Genomic DNA, 10,626 nt, shown 5'->3' with positions numbered 1-10,626 from the left:
TACGTACTGGTCACTGAGCTCTTTGCAGTGAGCACCACTTGGTGGGAATCGAAAAAGTGACGGGACGGAATATCGGAGAACAGTTAATATAAGAGGTGGAAAAAGATGGTGTGTGTTAAATCCCCCCACCCTTGTCGGGTAGGGGGATTTAACACCCCCTGCCCATTTTCACAGATATATAAATACCGATACACCCTTTGATGCTTTTTCTGCACATTTTATCGAAATTTCAGACCCAAGTCGTTCAAGGTCAGTTCACCAGGTCACATCCAGGTCATGTAGTGAGAAGTTAAAAGAAAATGCTTACGTGACCTAGCCTAAAAAGAAGTTTGCATGCTCGTCACACCTACACTGAATAATTGATAACGCTAAAACTTCCAGCGATTAATAAAAATGACGGGATGTACAAAACGTTGATCTCGGTCTCCGATTTTCGATATCAATAACACAAGTTCAGGCCAATTTTGTGACCTCTCCCTTATCGGTCGATAGGAGAAAATTAAATTACTACGTTTTAGGACAAAGGCCATTCTTTACACTCTCAAATATGGTTTAACAGGATAATATTGCGTACCGTAAAGTGGGGCTATTTGAGACAGTGGGGCTATTTGAGACAGCATTTAAGATCGCTATAAAATAAAGATGGTTTGATTTTTTCGTGATATTTTTGCTCAGGGAGGTGTGGAATCGAGCAGTAAATCGCCTGAGCAAAAATTAAGCATAAATTTCAAATGGTTTTTATTTTATAACAATTTTAAATACTGTCTCAAATAGCCCCAATGTCTCAAATAGCCCCACCTTACGGTATTGAAACGGAACATTGCAGTTGCACCCATTATCCCTCCAAGGTCTCTGAGGCCACTTCAGGTCAAGAAAGGGTTTCAGTTTTTTTTTTAAATAACTTTATGGATACATAGGTCGATAAAATACTTTGGATATATTCAGCTGAAAGATACCAATCGACTGATATGCAACAATCAACATGACCTTTTCCGGTAAGATTATGACCTTGACCATTTATTAGATTTACAAAATGACCTTTTAAGGTCAAGCTTTAGCTCGTTCGACGAGTTTCGACGAGAGAGACACATGATACCGGTGATTCAAATGCTATGAAGTATGAACGGTTTGAGCCACAAGTAATTGCAGAAACTTTAAAGAATTTCTTCATAAGGTTATTGGGGCTCCCACATACAGACATTTAGGTTTCTCTGGCCCTCCAACTTTTCGTGGGGTTCTTACGCCCATGTTTATCAGTCCTGACTCACTTGCCCAGAATAGCCCAACCTTGGTCACTCAGAGTTGTTACGTCGTGTCCTACCACCAGACCCTGTTATCATTCCAAGACCAGATACCGTGTAACTGACTGATCACGGACGGAAAGGCCGCACGAACTGGTATTCCCCTAGCCGTGCTCGCTGCACTACGGCTCGCTCGACCAATCACCGCCCGCCGTTCGATGACGTCATTACGTGCAGCGCGGCCGTCGAGTGTATAATTGGTGAACAGGAAAGTGTTCACACTTAGTGTGGGACTGGAATCGATCAGTGAGCGGACCCTGCAGTGGAACGTTTTGCAGAGAGGCTGAGGAATTGGGATCTACTGGACGATACGGACCGATCAGCTCTTCTGACAAAATATGGCCAAAGAGGACATCGGCAATGAGGTAGGCGCTGCTCCAGAGAACACTCTCATTGGGGAAAATAAAACTTATAGGTACTCATTTATTTTGATCAATAAACGCCAAACACATTGCAGAAAGCCAAGATCCTACAAAGGTAGCTCTATGCAGCCGCGCCCAGCCCCTGCTTCTACATATAAAAAACGTTTGGCGATCTCAGTATACGCTATAATTACAGACAAACACCTGTTATTAGCAGGCGTAGCAAATGATGTGCGCGTAAAGCCGAAAAAACGATCGCTTTTTTGTATTTTGCAGAAAATTCCTGCGGAGGCATACACAAGTCCCAAATAAACTAAAAATCAAATCAAAAGCCATTTCATGATCGATTGGATTCCGTATTTGTTCTTGTTTTTATTGCCTGTACGCCATTTCAATCGCTTTATCAAACAAATGCGCTGTCGGTTGAACGGACCATTATAATACATCGGGTTGTTAATTAATATAATGGAGAAAGTGTGCATTAATTAATTAGGAAAAAGAAACATTTTATGCTGTAACATTATGCGATATCCAATATACCAAACACATTTTTATTCATTACATTTTATCATTTTCCAGTGATCTTATTCCAACCAATCCATCATCGCTTGCCCATAAGCCATAAGGCAACAGGCAAACGTGCGATTTATCACATGGAAGTTCTCATTTCTTGGAGGTGTGATTCTTCGTGGTATCTCAGATATAAGACATGCCTATAAATATTGCTAGAGGCTAGGAATAATCGATATCTAATATTGCGATATACCTACCTAAAACATTATCTCGATCGTAAAGTACATAAAGCAAATATAAAAGCGACAGCTCGTAAGTTTTTGGTCATGCTAATGCGCAACGGTACTTACCTGTCATTCCATCTCAGGAATGTTTTATTAAGTAGAAGAGTTATATTTTTCCTTATTCATTCATTTTGTAATATCCGTTTGCTGTTCCTAATTCCAATAGCCGTTCTGACGACGCGGCTTGTTGATGGTTTGAGTTTAAAGACGCCCCCGGCGACGAAGTCTTTTTGGCGTTTTCACGACGGCTATCTTGTATACCTACAGTTGGTACACATTTGGTGCAGAATCGGTGCATATTTGGTGCAAATTTGGACAAATTAGGTTCATTGTGTTTCTTAGTAGTTATCAGCTTGGGCTGCGCGGTTGCTTATACCCATACATGATTTTCAAATTATCAGACATTTGTTTTAAAACACCGGAATAATTTCATCATATGAGGATATTTGTTGTAAAAGCTAGGTTTGGTGCAGATTTGGTCAATTTTGGTGCATTCGCCAGAAAACCCGTCGTGAAAACGACTATTGTCTGTTTATCACACACACACACAAGTTAGGGAAAGTGTTCTTAAATACCTTGGCTAGCGGAAATATTATAAACCATGTATCATAATATACACGACCTCAATGTATTGCGTCACCATACCTGCAATCATTTATCAAGTTGCCAGTGAAATCCGTCCTGCTGCGTACCGTCTCCTCTACAATCAGCTCACTTCCTGCAATCCCTCCAACAATCGTGATTCCCCAGCGTTGCGTTAGCGCTGTTCGCACGATCCGGCACTTGGTCATTGTTTCTCCGAGGTCATGTGTTCCCTACACGTGGGTAAACAAGATATCGTCTCGGTAGGTTCGCACCCGACGGTCAGGACGGCGGGTGACGTAAGCGCGGCGCTACTGAAGGCGCCGCTCGGCGGATGGAAGTGGTGGCGGAAGCCGCTGTCTGCTGCGTCACTGCGGAACACCCCCAGTCCACGGTGTGCGGAAATGACGTTCTGTAGACAGATGTAGATCCGGGTTTGGTAGCTATTCACTGTTATTTAGAGACGCGGATCCCTTATGCCTTATGGAATTATGGAATTCATATATGAGCTAGAGTTATGATGATATGATACTATCAAGGAATCGCTTTACGGAATAATGGAATCATGCACCGTGAACTAGTAGGTATGTAAATCCCGCCAAGTAATTTAAGCGTCACTTAAGTGAGAATGCGATGAGCTTTGAGCGTGTCTTTGTGTAACATACATACATTGACTTTTGCTAGTGCGCACTAGCGATGTTGCTAACACAACCAAGCTGAAAATCAGTATATGTAGCCTGACGCAATTGTGCAGAGAGTACCTCACGACAGCAATAATGAATCCCGCACACGAAAGTCTAGTAGCTCAAGAATGTGTCTTTGAAATGTCAACGTCGCAGGCGGAAGGCATTGCTGCCGATACAATGGACATTGCCCATACATAAAGCACTGTTTGCACGGTGTATAACGACCCGTATGTCCTACATGCAGTGACCGATGTTGAACTATGCGGTGCGGGGGCCGCGCCCATTGCAGGACGGTCCTCACTGTACAGTGTGCTGTATTATGGCACAGCCTGCGCTGTTACCTGGGCTACTCTTCCGCGCTGCGCCGAACGGTGGCACGGCGTGCAGTGTTGTCAGTTCCCGTCAGTGTGGGCTGGCCCCCAGTGACCCCTGCGCCGCTCCCCAGATGGCCGACCAACGAGTGGCGCCAGAGGCCCAGTCTGCCGACAACCTGTTCGAAGGAGACGAGAACCCTGAGCGAGGCAACTGGACCGGCAAGCTCGACTTCCTCCTCTCCTGTCTCGGATATGCCGTCGGTGAGTTGCCAGGACGGATGAGGGCAGTACCAAACTATGTTTACATTCGAAGCATCTTTTTACTCATTCGATTTACTTGGACACAAATAGCAGAAATGCATTTCGGCGGAAAGAAAGCGGCAGAGAACGTAACACTACAGGGAGCAGGTGGCTGGAATGTTAGCATATGACTGCAATCAATATGTCGAGCGCCCTCGAACTATGTGCATACTTGCACGACGTTGTTTGTCTTGTACATTGCCTAATCGCATCGACCCGCTGTTGCAGGCCTCGGAAACGTGTGGCGGTTTCCGTACCTGTGCTACAAAAACGGCGGAGGCGCCTTCCTGATTCCCTACGTGATCATGCTGTTCGGCCTGGGCATCCCGCTGTTCCTCCTGGAGCTAACCGTTGGACAGTACAGCGCCCTGGCGCCCATCAGTCTCTTCAAAAACTACGCTCCGGCGCTCAGAGGTAAGAGCCCACTAGTCATGGATGACGCGATGTTAAAATGTTTTCGTCTATATTATTTCCATGCTTTCTTTCAAAAATAAGAGTAACAAAATCAACGCATGTTTTCTCAAAAAGTTAACCCTAGAACGCCTAGGGGGGGGGTTGTATCAACCCCCCCCCCTGAGGTTTTTTCGAAGTGCACGCTAAACGGCTTGTCGTAGCGGGCTGAAATTTTCAATACCCTCTGGGGCAACCTTTGCGCATCTTTTGCCGAAAAAAAATTGATCGGGTCATGTCAGGTCACGGAGTTATGACGTCATAAGAGGTACAGCCTCCGGCCGGATTTTCACAAACTGAGTGCCAACGCCCGAGGTTTCCTGCCGGTGGTACGGACATCGGTTGATGGATCGTGATGAAACTTCCCATGCATGTTGGGGCAAGTATTGGCTATCATATGGCATAAGAAATTTGACCGGGTCAGGTCAGGTCACGGAGCTATGACGTCACAAGAGGAACAGCGTCCGGTACTATTTTTGAAAAGCGCCCGAACCACTATTTTGCTAATTCTTGTCACCTCAATGGGAATATGCAGCAATATTAGCTTCTATAGGGAGCAAATGGACCTCCCAAATCCAAAAATACAATCAGATTTCAAAAATTTAAATTTTGATTTTTCGAATTTCTGCCGCCGACTGTGACCTTGCCGACTTCCGGCGCTCCCAACGCGCCATTTTTAGAGCTAGGGAAACGAAATACATACCAAACGATAGAGAATTGATCAAGGAACACGATAGCGAAGGTTTCAAGTCGATATCTCCCACCGTTTTGCCGCAATCGCCGCCGAAAGTTGAAAAAAGTCTATTTTTCCGAAAATTTGACCTTTGACCGGTCAAAAGTAGGTCAAATGTTGACCTAGGACCAAAAAATATACCACCAATCGCGAGATCTCGTTGAGAGCAATCCGTTGGTTTTTTCCGCTAAGCTCTACGACCTTCCGTTTCGAAACGCCAGGGGGGGGGTCGTAACAACCCCCCCCCTGGTCGTTCGTGTTATGAGAAATGGCCTGGTCGTGCGAGGGTTAATTGACGTTACTTCCTTACTTTTCCAAACAGGTCTTGGCGTCGCGATGTTCCTCGCCTCGGTGGCCGTCGGCCTTTACTACAACATGATCATCGCGTGGACGGTGTACTACACGTACTCCAGCATGACGACCGACCTGCCCTGGCAGTACTGCAACCACGACTACAACACGCCCAGTGAGTATACCCCCAACTCTTCTTATTAAAGAAAAAACTCGGGCTCTGCACTGATACTCCATTGCCGCTGTAGCACTCCCCAGTTTACATTCCATTTCCAGTGTTTTAAACTTGTTTTTTAGCATTTTGGAGTTAATGAACGATCTTTACGACCGTCAACATATTCCATTTGTATACCATTGTCCTGCCGAAGTAAAAATGGGCTCAAAATCAATGTTATTTCCTTTGCTCGCAGACTGTTTCAACTACAACGAGTACCAGCAGTGTAACATGACTTACAACGAGTCAACGTGGTGGATCTACAACTACGGTCACTGTATCACCAACCGCACAGAGGCCGACATCCTGGGCGTCAACAGTACCGTGCCCAAGGAGGACAGAGTCTCCCGTAAGTATCAACGTGGACAGCTCTTCTTCTAACTATTCTTCTTCAGGGTCAGTTTAGAAAGGATATGGGAAGACATGGTGGTCAGATGTTGCCAAAGGTTGAGGCTCTTAAAGAGGTTGCAGAGATTCTTGATACATCACATTTCACACAAATAAGCGAAGTTATAAGATCTCCCACGACAAGGTGGCAATGTCCCGCTCGCATGTCTAACGACTCGCTCTGCCGCTGCAGCCGCTGAGGAGTACTTCAACCTGCACGTTCTGGGCCTGAGTGACGGCATCGGCGACCTCGGAGGCGTCCAGACCGGCCTGGTGGTCTCGCTGCTCATCGCCTGGGTGGTGGTCGGCGCCGCGCTCATCAAGGGCGTCAAGTCCTCCGGAAAGGTACGCTGGGAAACTGGGCCTTGCCCTTATGCTAGCATGTAGTAAGCTAGCGGACCTATTCGGTTGCAGACATTGAAATTCATCTGGCCTGTTGCAACGTATGCTATCTGAAAGGTCTGACGATCGGATGCTGCTGCAATACAACTCGAGGACACAGATACTTCACATGTTGTGGGGCGCGGCTATTCATGATGCTTGCATGTCCTTTCTCTGACTATGTATTCTATACCATTTTCCAACAGGTGGTCTACTTCACTGCGCTTTTCCCGTACCTGGTTCTCATCATCCTGCTGATTCGCGGCGTAACGCTGCCCGGCGCCTCCGAGGGCATCAAGTTCTACATGGTGCCGGATCTCAACAGACTCAGCGACATCGATGTCTGGGTGCAGGCTGCCGTTCAGATCTTCTACTCGCTCAGTATTGCCAGCGGAGGACTGATCACTCTTGCCAGCTACAACAAGTTCCATAACAATGTCATCAGGTAAGTTTTCTGTGAAGTTGCCGGCGCTGATAGCATTTCACGTATTTCTTAAAAATTATAATGAACCATGTTATTTACATAGATGAGATTGGTATCTTTTTAACGTTTCACGTAAAGGTATCTGCTTACTGCTGGACTGGCGAAAGATATTGTTGCTTTATTACCAATGCTCCTGTCCTTCATTTGCTTCATTTTTTAAGATCAAATTGAAAGCAATACATTTTTTGTAGTTTGGCAAGGTTGTTGATCGCCAAATTATTGTTTATTCACAGGGACACGTTCATTGTGTGTTTCGGCAACTGCTTCACGTCCGTGTTCGCTGGCTTCGCCATCTTCTCCGTCCTGGGATTCATGGCATCGGAGCTCGGAGTGCCCGTCTCTGAAGTCGTCAAGAGTGGATCAGGTAAGTTCCGCATGGAAGGAAGGGAAGTTGAAACATTTGCTTCAATGCGAATGGAACTATTTCATCAGTGTGTCACGCCCACCATGTTGACGCACGTAACGTTTCGGAAATATCTCGGGACCAGAGGTCTTATGTTGAACTGCTTTTTCTTAACAGGTCTGGCGTTCGTGGCCTACCCGGAGCTGGTGACTCGTCTCCCCGTCTCCACTCTCTGGGCGCTTCTCTTCTTCCTGATGCTCTTCACCCTCGGACTCGACTCCCAGTTCGCCATCGTGGAGAACATCATCACCTGCATCCTGGACGAGTTCCCGAAGCTGCGCCAGTGGAAGTCCTGGGTGGTCGTAGGAATCTGCTCGACACTATTCCTGCTCGGCATCCCGCTCACAACTCAGGTGCGTAAGGCCTCAAAGTAACTCTCTGCTTCGATGTTATCATGCTCTCTTTCAAATAAGCGAACAAGTAAATGAATATTTCGAACTTACGGCTTACGGCATTAGATCTTACGGCAATTTGCTGCCTTATGCGTAAACCATACGATGTTTGTCTTCTGTTGATTTGTCTGGCGTAAATAACCTCACCGGTGCTGTCCAATTGTTTCAGGGTGGCCGCTACATAGTCGATCTGCTGGATAACTACGCCGCTGGCTGGCCTTACCTCTTCATCGGTTTGGTGGAGCTCCTGGCTATGTACTGGATGTACGGCGTCAGAAACTACTACCGCGACCTCACCAACATCATGGGCTTCAGCCCCGGCTTCCGACTGAAGGCGCACATCACCGCCATCTACGGCACCGTGTCTCCTCTCCTGGTCGGGGTAAGAAGAGCAGCAAACAGCAACCAGAAAGGTGCTGGATGTTGATTGAAGTTTGACTGACATAACATGGATGTAGTCCGTGGATGGTATGGACCAACAAGTAACCATCAGACGCCGCTGACCTCATGCGCTCTCTTGTTTCAGTCGATACTTCTGCTGAGCTGGATCAACTACGAGCCGTACAAGGTGGATGACTACACGTACCCCGGCTGGGCGAACGGCATCGGCTGGGCCATCGCCATGGTCATCATCGCCACGGTGCCAGTCGGATTCGTCTACAACATCGTCTGGGAGGAGGATGGCGGCATCAAGGAGGTGAGGAGCAGAGTGGTGATTGTTTGGAGACTTTTTGGATGCTGCTGCACTGATTTGATGTTTATGCATTTCATGTGTAGCTTTTGTTCCTCACTTGTTCTGGTTCTTTATGTTCTTTAAAATGGATTGTTTCCTTAATGGAATGAGCTGATAGTTGCAAAAATCTTAGGGGCGCTATGCAATTTATTATTTTACATCCTGCAAACTTTCTACATAAATATCTGGATATTTTGAATTTCTCGCTAACACTGTGAAGCTCAGGTAGGAAGTAACACGTCAGCCTGAGGTGCCAGCTGGAGCTCCCTAAATCCTTAGTCTTTGTCTGACACTACCCACGTCTGCTGCAGCGCCTGCTGAACTGCATCCGGCCCACGGACGGCTGGTTCGAACACTCGCGAAACATCGCCAACCGGGAGAAGACGGCCGCTGCCGAGGCTGGCATCGACAACACCAGCAGCCTCGAAGTCACCACTCACATGTAGACAACGTGGAGTCAGACGTCAACTTTGAGATTATCAAGAACCCATGCTTGGACAACCTGCCGGCTGCTGGGAGTTCAGCTACAGCTTCTGAAGTATTTTTTGTTCTTGCTTCTCAGCGACACGATGATCTCTATGCGATTCGGTGAACAAGCGGTACTTGTTCATGATTCCGCTTGTTTTCCATGACTGTAATGTCTGCGAGTTAGAGCTAAAAGCCAAAGTGTGGTTTGTTTGTGTCTGAAGGTACTTATTTATCGTAATACCTTATACCAGTGTCGGATTCAGGTTTCGTGTACCTAATTCCGCCGAATATCGTACGCTTTTCTTTTTTAATGCACAGATACAAGAGCTGCCGAGCCACGATGTGCTAGACCAACGATGGGAGATCTCGGGCATTTTTTATTCGAATTGGTGAGAAGGAGTACCATGTACCTAATTTATACCTCCCTGACATATACAAGGGAGTAAGTTGTGCAGATGTAATGTGTGGCAACGTGCTGCACTTTTGCGGTATTCCATATATGGAAATGATTGTTATGCTATTACTGCGACTGAAATGGGTTTATGCGCGTACTACACAGTCTGTCCGATGTTACAAACGGGTGCGAGATGAGATACCTCCTTCAGTCAGAAGTGCGAGAGATGATGAGTGTGTGTCTGAACTGTGTAAGTTGCATTGTACATGCCTGCCTCAGTGTATATACTTGCTTTCTACCTATTTAATACTTGACAGTGTTATTGCTGCTTCATGTTAGGTGCATGAAATCAATGAAGGCGACTATGAAGTCTGATGACTGATTCCTTGCGTAATGGTTGGCCAGTATGAGCATTCAAGGAAATCTGCTTTTTCAAAGTGGCGATGTTTTTATTAGGTCTGTTGAAAATGATTGATGACCAGTGTTCCGGAGCAATGATCAATAAATGGATTGATTTTATGGATACACTTTTATGCAATCGCACAATAGCTGTCATTTAGAAAAGTCAAATGTCCATGCACAAAATATGAACACGTGTGCTAGCATCAAACAGTGCACCCATGTAATACCGAACTGTCTCGAATGCCTATCATATGCTGTAGCGGATGCGATTTGTCTGGAACACTGACACGTTTCTTGGATGAACACATTAATATCGGTATGTAATTTTGAAGGGCGATAGCGGCTTCAAACGCTGTAAGCCAACGACTTTCCTAACTCAAGCATTGGCATTGTAAATATTTATCTGAATTCTGAACAATACCAATATCATCAATAACGCTACAGATCCCATGTAGATCCCATGACCATTGACAATGGCCTCTCGAACGACCAATCTAACGGTCGTGCGGGATAAACAAATACAAAATCTCTTGACCTTAATTGAGTTCTAGT

The 10,626-nt window shown here is 46.0% G+C and overlaps 1 protein-coding gene across 1 annotated transcript; it reads left to right on the top strand.

The window, feature by feature from the left end:
* Window positions 1-1,515: 1,515 nt before the first annotated feature.
* On the top strand, window positions 1,516-10,191 carry LOC122389667 (sodium-dependent proline transporter-like). The gene is made up of 12 exons (XM_043381898.1): window positions 1,516-1,666; window positions 4,174-4,303; window positions 4,571-4,756; window positions 5,848-5,991; window positions 6,227-6,379; window positions 6,611-6,762; window positions 7,005-7,243; window positions 7,516-7,646; window positions 7,803-8,038; window positions 8,247-8,459; window positions 8,604-8,774; window positions 9,122-10,191. Exons 1-12 carry the CDS (start codon window positions 1,640-1,642, stop codon window positions 9,254-9,256), a joined length of 1,917 nt encoding a protein of 638 aa, XP_043237833.1. The 5' UTR covers window positions 1,516-1,639; the 3' UTR covers window positions 9,257-10,191.
* Window positions 10,192-10,626: the final 435 nt, after the last annotated feature.

Source organism: Amphibalanus amphitrite, unplaced genomic scaffold (assembly GCF_019059575.1).
Source record: "Amphibalanus amphitrite isolate SeventyFive unplaced genomic scaffold, NRLGWU_Aamphi_draft 000367F_arrow, whole genome shotgun sequence".
NCBI lineage: Eukaryota > Metazoa > Arthropoda > Thecostraca > Balanomorpha > Balanidae > Amphibalanus > Amphibalanus amphitrite.
This window is presented reverse-complemented; position numbering and strand designations above follow the sequence as displayed.

Bases quoted from the DNA above. Each gene is read 5' to 3' on its own strand.
- LOC122389667 (XM_043381898.1), top strand. From the start codon at position 1,640: ATGGCCAAAGAGGACATCGGCAATGAG. The intron at 4,304-4,570 runs GTGAGTTGCCAG...CCGCTGTTGCAG, and splicing joins CTGTCTCGGATATGCCGTCG to GCCTCGGAAACGTGTGGCGG. The intron at 7,647-7,802 runs GTAAGTTCCGCA...TTTTCTTAACAG, and splicing joins AGTCGTCAAGAGTGGATCAG to GTCTGGCGTTCGTGGCCTAC.